The sequence below is a fragment of the Zalophus californianus genome, chromosome 4 (genome assembly GCF_009762305.2).
Source record: "Zalophus californianus isolate mZalCal1 chromosome 4, mZalCal1.pri.v2, whole genome shotgun sequence".
NCBI classification, from domain to species: domain Eukaryota; kingdom Metazoa; phylum Chordata; class Mammalia; order Carnivora; family Otariidae; genus Zalophus; species Zalophus californianus.
In genome coordinates this window covers 71,159,325-71,182,582 of record NC_045598.1, presented here as the reverse complement: position 1 = coordinate 71,182,582, position 23,258 = coordinate 71,159,325, and the positions used below count along the sequence as shown (strand labels likewise).

Genomic DNA, 23,258 nt, shown 5'->3' with positions numbered 1-23,258 from the left:
AGTAATCAGGAAAGCATTTAGTAATAAGTAAGCCACACTTATTTTTAAAGATTCACTCAAAGTTAATCTTTGTGTGAGAAAGTAGAAATATTACTTATGTTTTCTAAAGATTTCTGGTCCTTGTAGTAGTAAATTGGAAATTATTAAAAATATTAATTAAAGGCATACTGTGTACAAAGCATTCTATGTAAGCTTTTTCTAAAGTATGTTTTGCTTGGGTTAAGTCTTTGTTAGCCCTATCATGTCTATAAAGGCAATCTCAGAGTTTGTTTATTCTTTTTCTCAGAGTTCTTATGTCACTTATACTAGTAGTCTAATAGAAATTATTGTTAGGTGAAAAAGCCAAAATTTTTCTTGTTTCATTTTAGTCTCCAAATGTAATACTACTTTTCTTTCTATCTTTTTAAAAATAATATTTTAATAACTGATTTCAAGTGACCTGTCTTTCCTGGTATGCTAGGCATTATATCATTACAGTATTTTCTTTTTTTCCTTTGAAACAGATTTATTTGAAAATGTCTATGGGTCTTCAGTGAAGGGAAGAGAACTTGAAGATCTGAAGGATGATATTGGATTCAGAGGTCATAAGCCACTTAATAGCATCACTGTGTCAAAGAAACGCAATTGGCTATATCAGAGTACTCTGCGATCTTTTAATTTGGAAGAGGAAAATAAGAAATGCCAAGACATAAGTCACTTATCCATCTCACCCAAACATCAGCTATCACGGCCTTTCTTCAAGTCATCTGAGGAATACTGTACATATATGGTGTGTGATGCTACAAATTCTTCATTATCAAGAAACTGTTCTTTAGACTTCAATGAGGAAAATGATGCAGATGATGAAGGAGAAATATGGTACAACCCCATTCCTGAGGATGATGACTTTGGTTTATCAAATGCCTTGAGTTTTGGTGAGGCAGACCCTCCTGTTCTGAAGTTTCCTGCTGTTAGTTTGAGAGTATTGTCTGGTAGTGACCTAATGAAAACAGAGCAGTACACTGAAGACTTGCTGTGCTCTTCAGAACTCAGAACCACACAGTCCAATGAAACGAATCCTGTAGAGTCCATCCATTCCCCAGAGCTCATGCAGCAGTTCAAGCAAAGGCTTGGACACAAGATACAAGAAGGTATCATGGTAGAGGAGAGTCTCATGTTGAAATCTCCTTTTGCAGGTAAAGATGATCATATGTTTGCCTTTTCTTTTTCCATTCAATTCTTTGACAGTAGCTAAAACTAAATATAGATGTCTGTTACAGCTATGTACTTTTTCTTACAGAGTGAGTGAATTTTCATAAAAATAAAACTCAAAAACCTTTACAAACCTTTTTATATAAATGGTGGTTTCATTATTCCTATCACAGACTTGGTTTTGTAAGGAGTGAAGATACTGGGGTAGTCCTACACCAACTCTTAGGATGTCTGTCCTTTGAGATAGTAATTACTTTTCTCTTAGTTGAAAGAATGGAATCACAAGGCGTGGAAGAGAAAGATATGTAAAATATGTAAAAGATGTAAATCTGATTTTACTTCATTCATTCATTTACACCTAGCCTGATTATAGCTGAAAAGTTGTATATTCAGTGTACCAGTAGTTATTACTTTATGGTTTCATGCCTACATTTCCTCATGAAAGGAAAGGAAGAAGAGAAAAAGAAGTGAGGGGGAGAAGTAAAGACCTTGGAAATAGGTGCTACAATACTTATGGAACCTAGAAAGGAAATAATTGGAAGTTTGATGCATATTAGGTTGAACCATATGAAATTGCTGAGATTCAACAGTGTCTGATCTGCAAAACAGCATTTCATATAGTTCAGCCTGATGGTTTTATTTTTCTTTGATTGCCTTGATTTTTTGATATGCCTCTTTTCAAATTTGATCCCAGACACACTACACAGGAAACTGCATAAAGCATATTTAGTTGCAAGATATCAAATGTTGGATAGAAAGCAGTTCTGGTTTATATCAAGTCATTTTAATTTATAAAATTTCAAATGAAGGGCACCTGGGTGGCTTAGTTGGTTAAGCATCTGACTTTGGCTCAGGTCATGATCTCAGGGTCCTGGGATCGAGCCCCACATCCAGTTCTGCACAACCAGAGAGTCTGCTTGTCCCTCTCCCTTTCCCTTTGCCCCTTCCCCACAAAAAATCTAAAAAAAAATTTCAAATGATACAGAATATTTAAAGATGTGGGGTATAGCAGATGCTATCAGTACCTTGTGCATATCCCTTGGATTTTATTACTTATTTAGAGGGAAGCAGCCTACTTCCAAACATCAGCATCCACATCCCTGCTTGAGGACTCTGAGAAGGGTTACGGAATTTCTTTGTAGGGCAGTCTAGGCGTGCCCCTCAACCAGTGACTGACAGGAGTTGGTGTAGGGTTACCTCAGCTCTCTCCCCCCTTGAGTGCCATAATTCTACATTGTTTCCCAGAGTTTTCTCCTGAGGTTAAGTACCAGTTGCCCATAGTAGCAGGCTTGATAATTCTTGGATTTTCCCCTGAATTTTCTCACTTCTTGCTAGTATTTCTGTACTTTACAAATAAACTACTTGCATTTGAATCTGTTCCTCAGGGATGTGAGGAGCTGGAGTGAATGTTATATTGATAAGAGAAAAAGTGAGTTAAAAAACAGTGTGTACTATATGATGTTAGTTTTTTGAAAGAAACACTGAGAAGTTATGCTGGAAATATTAAGTAACACCCCCCCATGTTGGGATTTGAACGTAATGAAAAATTGTGTGTGTGCATTCCTAATTGTAGACTGACTTTTCAGCATGAATTTGTGGGTTTTTTTGTAATCTGGATGGAGAGAGAAATAAATGCTATATAATATAATAGGAACGCAGGTTGTGATTAGGGTGGAGTGGTAGGGAAGGCTTAAAGGAATATGGCAGAGTGGCAGGTTGGTACGGTGCAGAAAAGGCAAGAGGGTATAAGAACAACTGCAAAGTTAGAAAGCCAGTGTCTGTAAAGTGATACATACTTTGATTTAAGTTATTGTCTTTAAACTGTATTATTTTATGTTTGTGGCAAATTGTGAACCTGGAAAGACTAACAGACATTACAAAAACAAAAAACAACAACCCCCAAACTTGAAAGTATGGTAGGACTGTCATTTAGGTCTCCTTTCTCACTGTTATTCTTCTCTTTAACATATTATTAAACTATAAGCACTATTAAATATGACCAAAGGAAATATTTATTTATTTATAAATATTTACTTATTTATTTTAGAGAGAGAGAGAGCTCATGCTCTGGTGGGACGGTGGTGCTGGAGGGAAGGGGCAGAGGGAGAGGAAGACATGCAACAAGCAGACTTCCCACTGAGCAAGGAGCCCAACACAGGGCTTGATCCCAGGACTCTGAGATCATGACTTGAGCCAAAATCAAGAGTTGGACACTTAACCAGCTGAACCACCCAGGCACCCACCAAAGGAAGTATTTAGACAGCTTATTTACATGTCATCATTTTTTGTTTTAGTTTGATCAGAAAGGTCACCTAAAGTGATATTTTCTTTTCTTTTTTAATATTTTATTTATTTATTTGACAGAGCACAAGCAGAGGGAGAAGCAGGCAGAGGGAGAGGGAGAGGCAGGTTCCCCATGGAGCAGGGAGCCTGATGCGGGGCTCGATCCCAGGACCCTGGGATCGTGACCTGAGCCAAAGGCAGATGCTTAACCGACTGAGCCACCCAGGTGCCCCTAAAGTGATGTTTTCTTTAGCAGTATTAACAGAGAACTGTTGAGAAATAGGCAAAGAGAATGGTTGAATTTTAAAATAATTTTCTGATTAAGAAATAGGAAAGCTTGAGTATATTTAATATGAATGACAATTTTTTAATCATCCTAACACAATTATGACTTGTTTGTCTTTCAAGTCCCATGTGTATATGTATCTTTTATCTAGCTGCAATCATAGCACTATGCTTTTTGGATAGTTTCACTTGGTATTTTCATCTTGTATTGTTACATACTGTAGAATAACATTATTGTTTACCAATTTCATAGTATTTAATTGGGTTGATGTGTCCTAATCTATTTGACTCATTATGTTGGGTGTTAATAGATTGTTTCCACTACTATTGGAGTGATCTTCATCATGTTCTATTTTACTTAATTAGGATTAATTACTAGTAGCATTACTGGGTTTTTATGACTGGTAACTATTATATGTAATTCCTATATTATAATTCCTAAAAGGTTTACCAGCTTACAGGCAACTAACAATTGGTTGGTTGATTCATTTATTCAGTAAACACTTAGTTTCTACTGTGTACGAGTTACTGTTCTAGGTGCTGAAGGAATGTGCCAGTTTCACTTGATTCTAGCCTGGTCCATGAATTTATAAAGATTTTCATTTTGTGCTTTCCCTTCATAGCTAGTCTGTGATTTGATTAGTGTGATTTTGGTTTAATTTTTTTTAAAGATTTTATTTATCTGAGAGAGAGAGAATGAGAGAGAGAGAGCACGAGAGGGAAGAGGGTCAGAGGGTGAAGCAGACTCCTTGCTGGGCAGGGAGCCCGATGTGGGACTCGATCCTGGGACTCCAGGATCATGACCTGAGGTGAAGGCAGTCGCTTAACCAACTGAGCCACCCAGGCATCCCGATTTTGGTTTAATTTTAAGCAGTTATTGAATTTGGTAATATTTCAGCTCTTGGATTTTATAAAAACAAAGCATTTTTATTTTAATAAATTATCTTGTCTGCAGTTAGAAATTGCTAATTTATACAGTATTTCATTTTAATAATCAGTTAAGGACTTAAGTAGGAAATATTTAATGCATGATGTGTAGAAAAAGTCAGAATGTTAAATTAACTCCTTAATAATGTAAAAAAACCTAGAGCAATTTAATATACTGGGTAGCTTTTTAAGCCATGACAAAATAGATTGTAAACTACAGCAAGACTCTGATTATTATAGAATGTTTTAGGCCAGTAAACCGTAGAATTGTACTACAATTTACAGTACAAGAGAATGCTTTATCTAGTTTATCAAACACTCCATTTCTTATTAGTTACTTATCAGAAAAGCCCAGCAGGCATGCTTAAAATAGTCCTTTCTCTATAAAGAAGCCAGTTCTTTGTCATTAGGATACATAAAGAGGGGTGGAGGGAGATGATATTAATACTTTAAAGAAAGGCCATTTAATCTATTGATTTTTGAAATGAATTAATACTTTTTTGGATCATTTTAATTGTGAAAATGTATTACATAGAGTAGCCTCTGATATGAGGGTCATTAGAGATCTTTGTAAGGAATAGTTAGATGAAGTATGAAAAATTGATTTAAATTTTAAATAGTTTAAAAAATAGATTATTTCTTTTTTTCTCTTTTTTTTTTAAAGTAAGCTCTAGGCCCAACCCTGAGATCAAGAGTCGGATGCTCTACTGATTGAGCCAGCCAGGCACCCCTAGATTGTTTCTTTAAAGGAACAGTTTAAACTTATATTAGATTTTAGAAGATATTTTCATTTTGCTTTATTAGTTTGAACCCTTAAATAGGAACAGTTTCAAATTTTAAAATAAAATTTATTAGTCTATACATTTTTTTAAAAATTTATTTATTTATTAGAGAGAGAGAGAGAGACAGAGCATGAGCAGGGTGAGGGGCAGAGGGAGAGGGGGAAGCAGGCTTATCTTTTAAAAGATACAAAGAAATACAAATAAATAGCCTAAACTGCACTATCAAGAGATTAGCCATTGTAAATATTGTGGTGAAAAGAATATTAAAAGTTGTTTAATATTAAATTGTTAATATTTATAACACCAGCCAACATTTATTTAGCTAGACAAAGTATGAAAAATTAATACTTAAGTATGCAAGGATCCTCATTTAATTCTTGAAAATAAAGCTTTAAAAAAATAAAGTATATTAAAAAATAAAAAACAAAAAATCTGCTTGTCCCTCTCCCTCCCCCCGTTTGTGCATGCTCTCTCTCTCTCTCTCTCTCAAATAAAATCTTTAAAAAAATTAAAAAAAAAACTGAATATTGAATATCATAAAGCTAATTGATTGATTTAAAAAAACTATAAAGACATTTCTTATATTATTTATATACAGTAGCTCCCTAGAACTTCAAAAGCTAAATTAGGGTCTTTCCTTGCAATTTCAAAGTATTAAATGACAGTACAGAGACATAAATAAGTTTTCTTATAATTCTGTTTTCATGAAGAGTAAAGCATTGAAATGTTTCTTAATTCTTCTCCACCCAAAAATAGCTTTATTTTTTTTCTGAATGTGAAAGTAAAAAGTAAATATTCTATTTAACCTCAAACTTTCAATCCCAGTTAAAAAAAAAATGTCAGGGCGCCTGGGTGGCTCAGTCGGTGAAGAATCTGCCTTTGGCTCAAGTCATGATCTCAGGGTCCTGCTCAGCAGGGAGCCTGCTTCTCCCTCTCCTTCTGCCCCTCCCCCTGCTTTTGCTCACTTGCTCTCTCTCTCTCTCAAGTAAATAAATTAAAAAATCTTAAAAATAAAGAAGAAATGTTCTTTTATTAGAGTAGGATTTCTTTTTTTAATTAGAGTAGGATTTCTAAATAAACATATTAAAATAGGAAATATGTTAAATGTGTATTAATATGCCAAAATAAACCTATTAAAATAGGAGGCTTTCCTAGTTTCCTCTGATATCCACTGCTTATGGTTCTAAAATAGCATACTTCCTGAATTATACTGCAGTGGGAAAGATTTAAAAGGAACCTATATTATCCTTCCTCCAAACCTTTAGAATAGAAAAGCGGATGGAGAGGGAAATGCTTTTTTCCTCTGTAAGCTATTTAGAAATCCCCCCGCTTTTTTTTAAGATTTTATTTTTAAGTAATCTCTACACCCAACGTGGGGCTCAAACTTAACAACACTGAGATCAAGAGTTACATGCTCAACCAACTGAGCCATCCAGGCACCCCTGGAAATCCTTGATACTCTGTTTGAAGGGGGTAATGGAGTTTACCTAAACTTGTAACTAACTAAATCTCCCCAATGAGATGAAACAAGAGAAGAAAATCTGTCTACATGAGAGTTTGTTTAGTTGATGATTTATAAAGTAGGAACCAGAACATATCACCTTGTAATACCTTTTTTGTTTGTTTGTTTTTTAAGGTCCTGGGATCCTAGCTGCTACAAATAAGACTGAATTGGGAGTGCCAGAACCATCTTCTCCAAGCCCTAGCCCTGTGAAAAAAAGTAGCTCAATTAACTGGTCTTTCCCAGATAAAATAAAATCTCCACGAACTGTGAGGAAACTTTCCATGAAAATGAAAAGGTTGCCAGAACTTAGCCGAAAGCTGAGCGTCAAAGGAACTTTGGATCATATGAACAGTCCAGATAATACTCCTTCCTTGTCTAAATGTAACTGTCAAGAAATGCATCATGCTGATATTCTGCCTTCTGGGAACACAACCACAGCTGCTAAGAGGAATGTTATAAGTCGGTACCATCTGGATACCAGTGTATCTTCTCAGCACAACTACCAGAAGAAGACGTTTATGAGTTCTAAGTATTCGTGCAAAGGGGGTTACCTCAGTGATGGAGATTCACCTGAACTTATAACTAAATCTAGCAAACATGGATCTGAAAACAAATTTGGAAAGGGAAAAGAAATAATTCCAAATAGTTGTAACAAGAGTGAAATAGACATTGATGCTTTTAGACATTACAGTTTTTCTGATCAACCTAAGTGTTCACAGTACATATCTGGGCTCATGAGTGTGCATTTCTATGGTGCTGAGGATTTAAAACCACCCCGGATAGACTCAAAAGATGTCTTCTGTGCGATTCAGGTAGATTCAGTAAACAAAGCAAGAACAGCTTTGCTCACATGTCGGACAACATTTTTAGACATGGATCATACTTTCAACATAGAAATTGAAAATGCACAGCATTTGAAATTAGTAGTGTTCAGTTGGGAACCGACTCCAAGAAAAAATCGGGTGTGTTGTCACGGGACTGTTGTTCTTCCCACTTTATTCAGAGTGACAAAGACACATCAGTTAGCTGTCAAACTTGAGCCTAGAGGTCTTATTTATGTGAAAGTGACTCTTCTGGAACAGTGGGAGAATTCTCTTCATGGACTGGATATAAACCGAGAACCCGTAATATTTGGTGTTGATATTCGAAAAGTTGTAGAGAAAGAAAATATAGGACTGATGGTGCCACTCCTGATACAAAAATGTATTATGGAAATTGAAAAGAGAGGCTGTCAGGTATTATTTCACTGTTTCTCTACTACCTCCTTATCAAATTTATCTGCCTTAACTAAGTTTATTGTTAAGTCTTAGGGGAAGGAATTCAAGGTAGGGTTAAAAAAATCCAATTTAGACATTTTCTCATTCCTATTTTTTATTTTTATTCCATTACTGTTTAGGGTACTTTCACCTGTGTTGTCAGTGAGCAATTGAGAGCATGCTAGATGGTTCTACAATTTATGTTGTGATGCAGAGCTGCATGGGCCTTATACCTCTATCAGGATTGCTTTACAATGGCATTCCTAGGAAAAGCCAGAGCTGATAAGATAGGCAAAGACTAATTCATTTAAGGAATGTTTCTTCATGGTTTGACATTCTTATGGCACAGAATTCCAACAGTGAATCTTAAAACCCCACTTTACTCCTAAAACTAACACCATGCCCTTATTCTGTACTCTCCCTCATACTCTCCCACTCTTCAGGAAGCATAAGCTTATTTGTCTCTGAACTTTGGGATAGCATGGAGGATGAAGAGAGGTCCTACTAATAACATTTCTCATTCTCTTTTCCTTTCAAATAAGAAGGTTAAATAAATAAATAAGCAGCCCATTAAAACAAACAAAAACCCTGGTGTTGTATGTAATCAGATATGTAATATTAACCAGTTTATTAGACCTTATCTTTATTTTCATTAATACATGTGGGCTATGACAATGAGAAACAGCGTATCACTGAAGATATTATTCTGAGGTACAAGTAATTGTTTAAATTTAAAAATTAAGCCTAACGTCAGTATTTCTGAGTTATTTCTGCTTTAGTGCTATCAGAATTTATGACATTGATTAAAAACACCAAGGGTAAATATCACCAAGTCTGAACTATGATTTCTTTATATATAGAAAAGATTTTAAAATAACTCACCTTGGACCTGATGAGGAAACTATGGAAACAGTGTTAAGTAAGTTAGTGGGTTTTTGTATTAAAGATGCAGGAAACAGGTACTGGTTTCTCCTCCATTGTTAATTAGCTGTGTGATATTGGGCAAATCACTTAATCTCTGTGGGTCTTATTTGCTGATATCTATAAAAACAGATGAAGTAGCTTTCTGAAGGTGAGAGGTAGGAGGGACATCTGAACTTTTGAAACCTCTTCTCAGGTATATTATTCAGATTGACTTTATGTTGTCTATATGAGATTGAAGCCTTTAGTTTCCAATCTAACTCTTGGTCCGGTTACTTTTTCTTAAGGTTCTCTGTCTCCCCTTCTTTTTTTTTTTTTTTTTTGGCAACATGTAGAGAGGTCAGAGATTAGGCAGACTGTAAAGCTAATTATTAAACAGAAACTTTTACAATTGAATATTAAAATAAGTAACTCAAATAGCACTGTACTTTTACAGTCTCTTTTCTGAAATATTTTATAAAGAATGTATATATAAGACATAACTTTTTTAAATACTAAGAAAACATTTTTAGCAATGCTTTTTATTTCTATACTTAAAGTTTAGAAATAGTTACTTTAATAAAGAATTATTTCCTGTGATGGGGCGCCTGGGTGGCTCAGTCGATTAAGCATCTGCCTTCAGCTCAGGTCATGATTCCAGGGTCCTGGGATCCAGTCCTGCATCTGGCTCCCTGCTCAGTGGAAAGTCGGCTTCGCCCTCTCCCTCTCCCTCCTCCTGCTTTTGCTCTCTCTCTCTCTCAGATAAATAAACTCTTAAAAAAATGGTGTATTTAAAAAAAAGAATTATTTCCTGTGAACTAAAAAGTAAAATTTACAGTAGTACATTTGGAACTGCAGTTTTTAAACACCTTTTTTGGTTTTGTTTCTTTTGCTTTTTCCCTCCCCCTCACCCCCCAGAAAAAGAAGCTTATTGTGTCTGTATTTTACAGACTTCTACTTGGATTTTGTTTACCTTTTTAGTCAGTAATTATTCTTGTTTTTGTTACCGTGAACATGAGGTTTTAACAGTCATACAAAAGTAGTCTGTGGCGTCTTCCAAATGCTTTGAAGGCTACTACCACCTATCCCCTGCTTCCAGTGGGAAAAATTATGGTGGAAATCATACTCATGGTTAATCCAGTACAGATTTTGTCTCTGATAGAGGCATCAAGCATGTACTTCAAGTGTTTGATTCAAGAAGTCAGTCTCTGAAGTTAGGGATAATATCCTAAAGTGTCCTTTCCTTGAAATATCTATATTAGATCTCTGTCTTCCTTTATTCACCTTTTGAGATAGCATGGTTCATTAATTTATTACTTACTACTGAAGTATTGCTTTCTTTATTCTAGGTTCATCTCCTTCTCAAGTTGAAGGGGATACATCTTTATTAGGGAATTTTCTGACACTTAAGTGTGCCTATACCAGAAGGGTCTACTTGAGTTAGTTTCTTCTAATGTGATAGCATTTTAATATTTTAGCTTTATTTTCTGGATCATCTATGGGTCTGCTATGTCTTGTGAGATGTGACCAGCATAGGACATGCTATTCTCAATGTGAATGCACTATGAATGTGGATAAGAGTAGGAAATTTCCTTTTCAGTACATTCCTTAGTTTCCCATATTATGTTGATCCTTGCATCACCTTCTCTTAAAATAGTTGCAGGTTCCTGGGGCGCCTGGGTGGCCCAGTCAGTTAAGCGTCTGACCTTTGATTTAGGCTCAGGTCATAATCTCAAGGGTCATGAGATCAGGCTTCTCGTTGGGCTTTGCACTCAGCAGGGAGTCTGCTTCTCTCCTTCTCCCTCCCTCTGCCCCTTGCCTTGCTCACATGCACGCACTCTCTCTTAAATAAATAAATCTAAAAACAAAAAAAGAAAAATTGTTGTAGGTTTCTTACTATCTTCCAATTAATAGTTAGTGCTTATCATCTCTAATATTTTGCATAACATTTCTCTGTATCTATTAATAACACTTTCCTATATCAAGACCCACCTTCTATATTCTATTCTATATTTTGTCAGTTATTTAATGACTTGGAGAGGTTTGTGTCATTAAGTACACCTGGAAATTTCATTTGTGTACTCCTTCTCCTAGTTTGTAAGATTTTAAAGTGATTCCTAGTTCAAATCCTTGGGGATATTCATTGTTTGTTTTTACTTTATTTCTGTCTTGAAATAATTTCTTTATAACTTTCTTCAATTCAAGGTAATGCAACTTCCTAAATCGTGTTTGATGTGGAAGTACAGTTAACAGTAACTTATTTTTCTTGGTTTTCTTGAAGGTTTATTTAAAAAAAAACTGCTTAATCAGACATGTTTTCCTTTTATAGATATCATGTTGATTTCCTCTCAGTGAATTTATAGTGAGCTTCCTAAGACTTAAATTTTATCTCCTGTATGAACTAACAATGTTTAAAAAAATAAATCTTTTTAGTGTAGGTTGAGGGGAAGGAGGGTGGTATCTGTGCATCTTACATATATTTTGAACTAAAGGTTTTATTTTACCTTTAATATATTATTTTAATTGAATTTCCTTTATCACTTAATAATCAATTTAGTAAGTTAAAAAAATTCCAGGTTTGCTTTTATTTCTTCCCTAGAATCTTTTTTTTTCCTAAAAAGATAACATAAATAGTATACTGGAATCTTATTTCAACTATATACTTTTTTATGGAAAAATAAACTGAGATTTAAAGAGATTAAATAACTTGCCTAAATTCACTAAGCTAGGAATAATAGGGCGGGGCTTTTGGAATCTAAAACCCTGTTTAACCACTGTGCTGCATTTCTTCAGTTTAGAGCAAAAGATGTGAAAGGGCGCAATCTTGGGCATAGTGGTTGACCACATAAAATCAAAGTGAAAGGCTTGTATCTTAAGATAGATAGCACTACAGAAATCATAGAATATTGTTTGAATTTAAAAGAAAGAATAGAATGTTTTTATTCATGAAGTCTGATGAATATAGTCTATGGTGAGATTTCAAAAGCTGTTTGAGGTTTTTTAATTAAATGTCATCAGAACATATTTGATTACCAATTTCATGTGACTTATACATTTTGTGCTATTATTTTCTCTTTATCAAATTTACCATAATATGGCCATAATTTTATTTCTAGGTGGTAGGCCTGTACCGATTATGTGGTTCGGCAGCAGTCAAGAAAGAACTTCGAGAGGCTTTTGAGAGAGATAGCAAAGCTGTTGGTCTGTGTGAAAACCAGTACCCAGATATAAATGTAATAACAGGTAATAAATATTTTTTATTCTATGTACACATTCTGGAAAGACTGCATCTGTAGGAAAAGGAATTGAAATACTGTTTTGTAGCCCAAATTGAGTTGGGTTTTATTCTGAAGTCTTGTTTTCCTTCCTTCACAAACATTACTGTGTTATTTTCTGTGGGGAGGTACCAAGATATGGTCCCTGCCCTCAAACAGCCAACAAATATTGGGGGGGTTGGGGTGGGAGTAAGACCTACATTAGCTCTACTAGGTAGCAGAAGGGAAATGTAGCAGAGTACATTTTCTTCATAGAGGGATAAATAAAACACCATTAGAGTTCACTTTGATTGGAGCTTGGGTCATGTAAAGGGCATTGACTACCTGGGTAGAGAATTTAGATTTATTTAGGAGGCAGAAGGGACCCATCAAAGATTTTTGAGCAGGGGAGTGAAATCTTTAGAGATAATCTAATCTGGCAACTCTGTGTGATGGATTGGAATTAGAAGAAATCAGAAGACAGAAAACCAGTTAGGAAGGTGTGGTAGTCGTCCCAGCTGAAGGAGTCTGGTAGCAGTAACAACAGGAAGGAATAGCATTGAAAGGATATGAAGGAAGAGAGGGCCCAGATAAGCATGACTTAGACACCTGGTTGATTGGGTACCATTTGGAGAAACTAAAGAGCTGAGAGGAGAGCTACTGCTTTTGGTGGAGAAATGTAAAGAAAGATTATGAATTGGGTTTCTTTTCAAACATATATTGAATTTGAGGTACTAGTTGGAGATCTATGTAAGTATATCAGGCAAAGTAGAGAGTACAACTAAGGAGAGGAGGTAGTAAAATTTACCACGTGGTGAGTATAATCCAACGTATAATAACACTCCTGAGACGGGGGTGGGAAATGGCAGTGTGAGGGTCATTGACATGTAGTCGTAATTACTGCCTTGTGATTGTCCATAAAGTTCGAAAAGACAAGGGCTTTGAGGCTTTCCACACTTTGGAGGCATGCAAAGAAAGATCCAGCTAAAGAGATTGAGAGAAAAGGAGTCAGAAAGTTTGGGAAACAAAAGACAACAGAGTTTAAGGAAAGGTGTGAGGCAGTGTCATTTGATGGAGAGATCATAAAAGATGAGAACAGAAATAAGGCCTTTGAATTTGGCCATTATAAGATTGTTCATAACTAATGGATATCTTCAGGGACTATTGGCTTATAATTCTATGTTTGTTTTTGTTGTTGTTTTACTTCTTATTAGCAAAGTTTTGAAGCATATACAAAAGTAGAGAGAAATTGTAATAAACCCTCTTTATCCATCACCTGGCTTCCATAATCAACACATGACCAAACCTGTCTTTTTTTTTTAAGATTTTATTTATTTATTTGAGAGAGAGAATGAGATAGAGAGAGAGCATGAGAGGGGGGAGGGTCAGAGGGAGAAGCAGACTCCCTGCTGAGCAGGGAACCTGATGCGGGACTCGATCTCGTGACTCCAGGATCATGACCTGAGCCGAAGGCAGTCGCTTAACCAACTGAGCCACTCAACCAACTGAGCCACTCAGGCGCCCACCAAACCTGTCTTTTTTATACCCCTCATTTGATTCTCCCCCAGACATGGATTATTTTGAAGTATATCTGGGATATCATATCCATTCACCTATAAATGCTTTGGTATGTATCTCCAGATCTTCTGTGTCATTTTGATAGTTCTCTCTACTGTTAACTACCATTTTTTTATGCTGTAATATTGTTTATTTATCTCTCTAATTTGATTTTTTATTTTACATGCAAATAATTGCCTAGGAGAGAATTTGAGGGAGGTTCACCTTGCACATATTAAAGAGATTTTTGTTGGTTGGAATCCTTTAAAACTTACTTTTAGGATTGAGGCTTTTCATATAGCTGAGGTTCTCAATCTCTGAACTCTGAATGACTATATTTTCATAGTATTTAATATTTATTCTTAGATCATCAAAACTTTGATCCCAACCATTTTAAAAGAGACAACAAACCAAGGCCCTTTTTCTTTCTTATAAATTTTAGCAAATCAGAAATTTTGGGTACTTTTATTTTTGTAAAGGAAGAAAGTTTATCCTTCCTTTCTACAAAAAAAAAAAATGGATCATGTCTACAAAAAAAGTAGAATTTTCCCCTTAATAATAAGTAATTAAAATCAGCAAAGGACCCATTTTATGAATTCATTAAAAGGAAATTTTATAAATAGCAATTCCCAGGAAATTACACTCTATAACCAAATGAAATGAGATTTTGCCTTGGTGGGGCATTATCTTAGAAATAAAAATAAAATAAAAAATAAAAATCCTGTCAAATATGTACAAATTAAAAAGATGAATGATGTGGTTTAATTAGATTATTTGCTATGACAAGATCCTTAGGAATTTGTAGCATGTGCAGATGATATGAATGAATATTAAATTTATAGCATTCTTTTCTAAAATAGAGAGTTTCCATAATTTATGAATTGGGTATTTTTTGGCTCTATTCTTCGTACTCTTCCATTTCAGGAAAGCTGGGTTTTTTTTTCTTGTTTTGTTTTGTTTTTGTTTCAGATTTATTTATTTATTTTAGAGAGAGAGAGTGCAGATGGGGTGAAGAGGAAGTGAGAAAGAGGAGAGAGAATCCCAAGCCAGCTCCACGCTGGGCGTGGATCCTGATGCAGGGCTTGATCCCAGGACCCCAAGATCACTACCCAATCCAAAACCAAGAGTCTGATGCTTAACCAACTACACCACCCAGGCGCCCCAGGAAAGCTGTTTTTAAAAGAACCTAGAACTATTTTCTTTCTTGATAAAGAACAAGTGAAATGATTTAAAATTGAGAAATAATTGATATTACAATAAATTATACACCAGGTCTCATTATGTCTCAAAAGAAAGGATATTATTGATTTGGGGGATTGGCCAGTAATGATGTTGCCTCATGTGTTTGTTCCATGTGAACTCATATTTCTAAGTATACTTTGAAATATAATTAACAGTTCAGTAGTTCTAAAAAATGAGCTATTAATAAAGTGAATAGAATTTACTCACAGTTTAATGTGTTCTTAGTAGTTGGTTTGTCTGGAACACAGAATGAAGTGCTCCAGACAAACCAGATTTTTCCATGAAGTGCAAAATTTAAGGTATGAAATCTATTCATAATTGTTTATGGGGCTTATTTATCAAAGGAACAAGAAGAAATGAGAAAAGTAAAAATATTTATCATTTAGTGATTATTAGAAAAGAACAAGCCTCCTGCAGAGGAAAATTCAATTTGAATGTGTCTGCCTTATGTAAAATAGACTTCATATTTCAATATTAAACCATTGATATCTAAGTTCAGTGCTTAAATGTTTATTTGACCATGACTTTTTCTGATTTTAATTCTTTTTAAATTATTCATTCTTCTATTTTCCCTCAAAAGAAAACTTGGTCAGAAATAAACCCAAAATTGTCTTTAAAACATTAATAATTTTCTTCATTTAGGCATATTAAATATACATTTTCCCTACCATATGTATTGTATGTTCTCTGATCTCTGGCACATTAACTTTCAAATTATTTCTGTTTTTCCTTACCTGGATTGAACATAGACATCTAAACTGTATAAACACTAAGGAATGCAAAACACTGAGGAATGGTTATAGATGTAGCAATTGAAATATACTGAGGCAGTGAAAGCCATTTGATCTGAGTAACATCTGCGGAGTGTGACCAAAGCAAGCAGGAAGTTCAGAAAGAATAGGTGAGGTAGGATGGGGTAGGTTAATAGACTTAAAAAATTAATTATGAGGAATTCTTAATCTCAGGAAACAAACTGAGGGTTGCTGGAGTGGTGGGGGGTGGGAGGGATGGGGTGGCTGGGTGATGGACATTGGGGAGGGTATGTGCTAAGGTGAGTGCTGTGAATTGTGTAAGACTGTTGAATCACAGACCTGTACTTCTGAAACAAATAATACATTTTATGTTTAAAAAAAAGATAGTAGGAAGGGAAAAATGAGGGGGGGATATCAGAGGGGGAGACGAACCATGAGAGACTATGGTCTGAGAAATAAACAGGGTTCTAGAGGGGAGGGGTGGGGGGATGGGTTAATCTGGTGATGGGTATTAAAGAGGGCACGTATTGAATGGGGCACTGGGTGTCCCAATTCATACCAAACAATGAATCATGGAACACTACATCAAAAACTAATGATGTAATGTATGGTGATTAACATAACATGATAAAATAAAATAAAAAAATTTATAGAATTAACTTCAGGAAATGTCAGTGATTCTGTGTTCAAATCTATCTACTCTAATGTATCTTTATTATCTATAGAAGTTTCACCTGAGAAGAAATGATTCTCACAGTCCGGTAGTTGTATTTTCAGTATTCTGGTTCTGGTGAGTTAATTTTTTGTTATAGTAGGTGCTGATAGAGGATAAGGGCACTTTCTCAGGGGACAGTGTCTCACTTGAAGAATGAGGTTATTTAGTATATTAATCTTCATAGTCCTGCAGTTGCTAGTAGAAAAATGGTATCCATTCATCTAACCACCATATATTGAATGCTTACTATACACTAGACATTTTGCTAAGGCATTTGGAATACAACAATGTGTAAGAGATAATCTCTGCCCTCAAGAATACTAGTCTCAGGGGGAAGACTGAGTAAGAGACAGCTGATTATAATATATGAGGAGGAACACCTAACTTAAATTGTGGGAAAATTAGGGAGAACTTGGTGGGAAAGGTGACTCCTCAGCTAACTTAAAAGGTGAACTGGACTTAGCCAGCAAGGGAGAGCAATCTATTAGCAAAAACTTGAGATGGCAAGCCACATGACTTGCAGTACTTGCTAAAGAGGAAAGCATCAGGCAGGTGAATGGTGAGAGATAGCTGGAATGCCCTCTCAGACTGAAACCCAGACCTGGCAATGAGGGTCATTTGGAAACAGCAGAGTTAGAACATGATTATTTTCATTTTTCTCTCTCTTTCTATCTTTCCCTTCCCTCCCTCCCTCCCTCCTTCCCTTCCTTCCAAGTTAGTTGGATGAGTTTCCATGTACTAAGTTTTATAATAGCACTTGCACATTAAAGACGTAGAGGTAGCTAGGAGGGCTAAAAGAAAGGTATGGAGGTGGTGATCCGCTAACTCTTTGAGGTGAATATGTGTAATTCTACAGTGACTTTTTAAATTATTATTCCCGATTATTTAACAAAAAACAAAACTTAAAAAATTGTTCATTTGTGTTGCAGTACTAAAGGGTAAATACTAAAAGATTATTTGTTTTGGCATTTTTCTCCAAATCAGAACCAGAGTTTTAAACTTAACACTGTACATTCCTGGGGTACTGGTGTGTTGGTGGCTGTAGAAATCAAAGTAAGAAAGCCAAGGAGAAGGGGAGTCTGCATAGGAATAACCAGAATCTACTTAGTCACTTACCCTTCTCTATCTAGAAATTAATTGGTTTATTTACTATTTATTGAACATTTACTATATGCCAGGCATTCTTCTAGGCACCAGGGACAAGTGAACAAGATGAACAGTATCTTAGTCCTTCTGTATGTATTCTAGTGGGGGAAGAGAGAATCAGTAATCAATGAAATGAATAGTGAGATATGGTAACTTATGAGTGATGAGTAGGACATTGGGAATGATACTGATTGAAAGTAGTAGTCAGCTTGGTGACCCCGTGGCTAGGGGTTCAGAGAAGAAAGTTCATCTGAGAAGTGCCTTTTGAGCTAAGATCTGTATAATACAGAGTTAACCATTGGAAGATCTGGGGCCAGAGTTCTAGGTAGAGAGAACAGAGTGATTTTGCTAAGTGAGATTAATAAAATACAGATACTACAAACCAGTCTTTGAGAGTTAGAAGTAGTTTTAGTTATTAGAATGCTTTTTTTTTTCTTTTTAGTGTGATGATACCTATTATTCTGGGGATGAGTAGAATTTTCCTGTATAGTCGGTCCTTGTGCCTGAATGAAGGTGAGAGGCATATGGTTTCATAGTATCTAACTATTACAGAGCAGCTTAAGAGATGTAGCCAGAACCAGTTCTTTACCTATAATTGCCTGCATTTTCTTCAAGTACATGATAAAAGATTTACTGTGTTGCACTAAATAAATTTCTCCATGAAGTTTTTCCCAAGTTTCCTTTAGTAGTTCCTGTAGCAGTAAAGATTGTCACCACAAACTTATTATCTTAAAGTTTTTATGTCCTCATAGTGTTTGAAAGATGTTAAGGCAATATGGCTTAAGATACTCCAGTCTGTCACTAAGTTTTTGGGATAAGGTCATATAGCTAATGTCTAGATTGATGGGTAGTTACATAGTATATGTCACAACATAGTATAAATACCTCTTCTGGGTATCATTTTATGAAATCTTTTGATTATTTTTACAATGAACTCTTTGTCTACATACAGAAAAGGAGCTATAACTTTCACTTCATTGAACATAATGTACATTGAGCATTCTTTAAGGGCTTAGTATTTGTTAGTAATAATTCTCCCTTACTTGCCCTCAAATTATAGTGAAGTGTAAGTAATCTTGAACTTGGATTAATTTAAAATTCCGTTTATATTAATTGTTTAGTATATTAATTATATAAAGGATAATGATATTTGAAATATGTATTTTACTAAGCTATAAAGTTATCTTTTCTGGAGATCTTTTAGGTTTTAATTTAATTTAATTGCTTTATAGGGCGAGTCTCAAACTACCAGGGCATATTAAATTTTGTTAGAACTAACAAGTCATGCTTTGTTAAGGAACACATTTGGAATCTTTTTTTTTTTTTTTATCATGCCCTAGAGGGTAGGTAGTGTCTTTGTTTGGCAAACTACAGGAAATTGCATTTTCACTTTCTAAATCTAACTCAGTGGTCCTCTTTACACCAAATGTTGCTATTCATTGTAAGTAGGTTTAGACTGCAAAACTAATGATGGTAGTAAAAAAAAAAAAATCACATGATATAACTTAAGAAATGGGAATAAACAAGTACTCATGTCTACTGTGTATAAAATGCTTTATTATTATCATCAGTGTACATTTAACATGTATTGATTGTTATGATATGCCAAGCCCTTTATATATATATCATATTTCTTTATGTATGTCAAGGAAGAAGTTTGGTCAGTAATCTCTTGGTTTACTAATGCTATTTCCAGATTATCTTTTCATTGTTGAGTAGAAACTTATGCTCTCCTGAGGAATGAAGCTCTCTTGAGGCTCATGGCACCACCACCTCTATCTTTCCTGTTTAACATCTGCAGAGCTCTTGGGCATTCCCATTTATTCAGTGAACACTGTGATATCTCACCAATGGTTATATTTCCAGCTGAAGTCCTGCCTTTGTCCTAAGTGATTTTACTATGCAAATGTCCCATTCAGAATCTATTTGTTAAAAAACAATTCTCTTTCCATTGAACTGTATAGAAATACAGTTGATTTTTGCATATTGATCTTGTACTTCGCTAAACTCATTTATTAGTTCTATTATTTTAGTGGATTCCTTAGGATTTTCTATATATAAGATTATATCATCTTCAAATAGAGATACTTTTACTTCTCTCTTTCCAAGATGGATCCTTCTTATTTCTTTTTCTTGCCTAGTTGCCCTGGCTAGAACCTCCAATATATGTTGAACAGCAGTGGCAAGAGTGAACATCCTTGTCTTGTTCTTGATTTTAGGAGAAAAGCATTTAGTTTTTGACCATTAGTTATGATGTTAACTGAATTTTTCATAGATCCCCGTTAGCAAGTTGAGGAAGTTCCTTCCTATTCCAAGTTTGTTTGGTATTTTTATCATGAAAGTGTGTTCAGTGACTTTTATGAGCCTATTGAAATGATCATGTGGTTTATGTTCTTTATTTTATTGATATAGTATATTACATTAATTGGTTTTCAGATGTTAAGCCAACCCTTGCATTCCTGAGATTAATCCCACTTAGTCATGATGTTTCTTCTTCTTCTTCTTCTTCCTCTTCTTCTTCTTCTTCTTCTTCTTCTTCTTCTCCTTCTCCTTCTCCTTCTCCTTCTCCTTCTCCTTCTCCTTCTCCTTCTCCTTCTCCTTCTTCTTCTTCTTCTTCTTCTTCTTCTTCTTCTCTTCTTCTTCTTCTTCTTCTTCTTCTTTTCTCCCCCTCCTCCTCCTCCCTCCTCCTCCCTCCTTCATATTTTGCTGGATTTAGTGTGCCAGCATTTGTTGAGGAATTTTGTGTCTGTATTCCTAAAAGATATTGGTCTGTAGTTTTCTTGTGATGTCTCTATCTGGTTTTGGTATCAGGGTAATACTGGCCTTTCTTCTCTCATCTTTATAGTTTCCTTTCTTTTACTCACTTTGAGTATAATTTGCTCCTTTTTTTTTTTTCTATTTTCTTAAGAAAGAAACCCAAGCCATTGATTTGGGACCTTCCTTCTTTTCTAATGTAGACACTTAGTCCTATAGATTTCCCTCTAAACTCTGCTTGAAACTCATCCCACAAATTTTGATGTGTTGTGTTTTAATTTTCACTTAACTCAAACACATTCTGATTTTCCTTTTCCTTGTTTGATTCATGAGTTATTTAGAAGTATGTTGGTTTGTGTCAAAATATTTAGGGAATTTTCCAGATATTTAAAATTATTAATTTCTCATTTAATTCCATTATAATTATAGCACATACTTCATGTGACTTGAATCTTTTTGTTTCGTTGTTTTTTTTTTAAGATTTTATTTATTTATTATGAGAGAGAGAGGGAGAGAGTGAGCGAGTGAGAGAGAGAGCACGAATGGGGTGGGGAGGGGCAGACTCCCTGCTGAGCAGGGAGCCCTTTGTGGGACTTAATCTCAGGACCCTGGGATCATGACCTAAGACGAAGGCAGACACTTAACCAACTGAGCCACCCAGGCGCCCCATCTTTTTGTATTTATTTAAACTTACTTTAACATCAAGGACATGCTCTTCTGTGGTGAATGTTTTCATTTGAACCCTTGAGAAGAATGTGCTCTGGTGTTTTGGAATGTAATATGCTATAATTACCAATGCAGTCAGGTTGATTAATAATGAGGGTATGTTTCAATCCTCCATGTCTTTATGTGTATTCTTTCTTCTTGTTAAGAGAGGCATGTTGAAATCTTCAACTATGACTGTGGTTTTGACTCACCCATCTACCTCCCCCTTTCCTTTAAAGACTTCAGTTACACATGTATTAGGTCACTTGTGTTTGTTTTACAGCTCACCTATATTCTGTTCGTTTTTTCCAGTCTTTTTCAATTTTTGTTTAATTTTAGATTATTTCTATTGCTGTGTCTTCAAGTCATTAATATTCTCTGCTAATATTAATTTCATCCATTGTATTTTTAATCTCTGATATTTAGTTTTCACTATTAGAAGTTTGACCTTTTTTCATACCTTCTGTGTCTCTACCTAGCATGTTCAGTCTTTTTTCTGGCTTCACGAATATATGAAATACCATATAATAACTGTTTCAATGTCCTATCATCTATGTCATTTCTGGGTTGGTTCGCGATTGATTTTCCTCCTCATTATAGATCATATTTGCCTGCTTCTTTATATACACTGTAACTTTTTGTTAGATGTCAGATGTGAATTTTATCTTCTTGGGTGCTAGGTTTTTTTTATCCTTTTAGACACTTCTGGGCTTTGTTCTGGTAGACAGTTAGGTTACTTAGGAACAGTTTGATTCTTTTTAGTTGTGCTTGTAAGTAGAATGAGAGCAGCTTTTAAACAAGCCATCTCTTTTTCTATTTCTTTGATCCACTACTGAAGCAAAACCCTTCTGTGTACTCATATTAGTTTCCTATGGCTGCCGTACCAAAGTTCCATAAGCTAGGTGGTTAAAACAACAGAAATTTATTGCCTCATGATTCTGGAGGCTGGGGGAAGTCTGAAATCAAGATGTCAGCAGGGCCTTGCTCCCTCAAACCTGTGGAGAAATTCTTCCTTGCTTCATCATAGCTTTTGGTGATTTGCTGGCAATCTTTGGCATTCCTTAAGTTTATAGATGCATCACTCCAATCCTCTGTCTTCACAAGGTGTTCTTTACATCCTCTTCCATCTATGTATATCTGTCTCTGTGTCCAAATTCCCCTTTTATAAGAATACCAGTCATATTATATTAGGACCCACCCTAATGACCTCATTTTAATTTGATTATCTCTGTAAAGATCCAAAGAAGACCACATTCTGAGGTATTGGGGACTAAGACTTAAATATATTTAAGATTTAAATATATTTTCTTTGTGGGAGACATAATTCAACCTATAACAGTACTGTACCCAAATCTCATGAGTTACGAAGTTTTTCCACTGTGGTTGCTTAGGACAGGAATTACTGCCTGCCAGTGTAAGCTTCTGAAATTGTTCCCTCTAATCTTTTGGGGCAGGTATTTCTCCAGCTTTGGTTAGTTTCCTCACCTGCACATGCTGATCAGTACTCAGATAGAAACTCAGGGGGATTTGGAAGTATCCAGCCTTTTTTCTGGACAGCTGTCTACTCTCTAATACTGTCCTTCAAGCTCTAGCTGCTTGGATCTCCTTAGACTTCTAGATTCCTCTCCTCAACTTAGCTAGACCTACTAGCTACCTGTATTTGCACCTCCTCACTGTGACCTCGAAAGGCTTTCAGGCAGCAAGCGGAGGCATTTATGGGCACACTTCATTAGTTTTCCATCCCTTAGGGATATCCTTCGTTGCCTGATGTCTAATGTGTTGAACATAGTTTTGTTTTGTTTTGTTCTGTTCTGTTTTGTTTCTAGATATTTTATCTGGTGTTGCCAGTTGTTTCAGGCAGGAAGTTAAATCTGGTCCGCATTACTCCGTGTTGTCTGGAACAACTGGTCTCTTTTTCTAGCCTGTATCTGAGTTAATGATCGCTACTAGAAAAAAATCACACAAGGGTATATCTTGATACTAGTATAAATCCATGGACTTCAGA

General features: G+C 35.4%; 1 protein-coding gene across 1 annotated transcript in view; it reads left to right on the top strand.

Annotated features, from left to right (window-relative positions):
• Nucleotides 1-23,258, top strand: part of SYDE2 (synapse defective Rho GTPase homolog 2) — a 46,836-nt gene that overhangs the window by 9,987 nt on the left and 13,591 nt on the right. Inside the window, 3 exon segments of the mRNA XM_027620193.2 lie at nucleotides 504-1,175; nucleotides 7,105-8,207; nucleotides 12,245-12,371. Coding sequence (XP_027475994.2) covers nucleotides 504-1,175; nucleotides 7,105-8,207; nucleotides 12,245-12,371 — 1,902 coding nt within the window.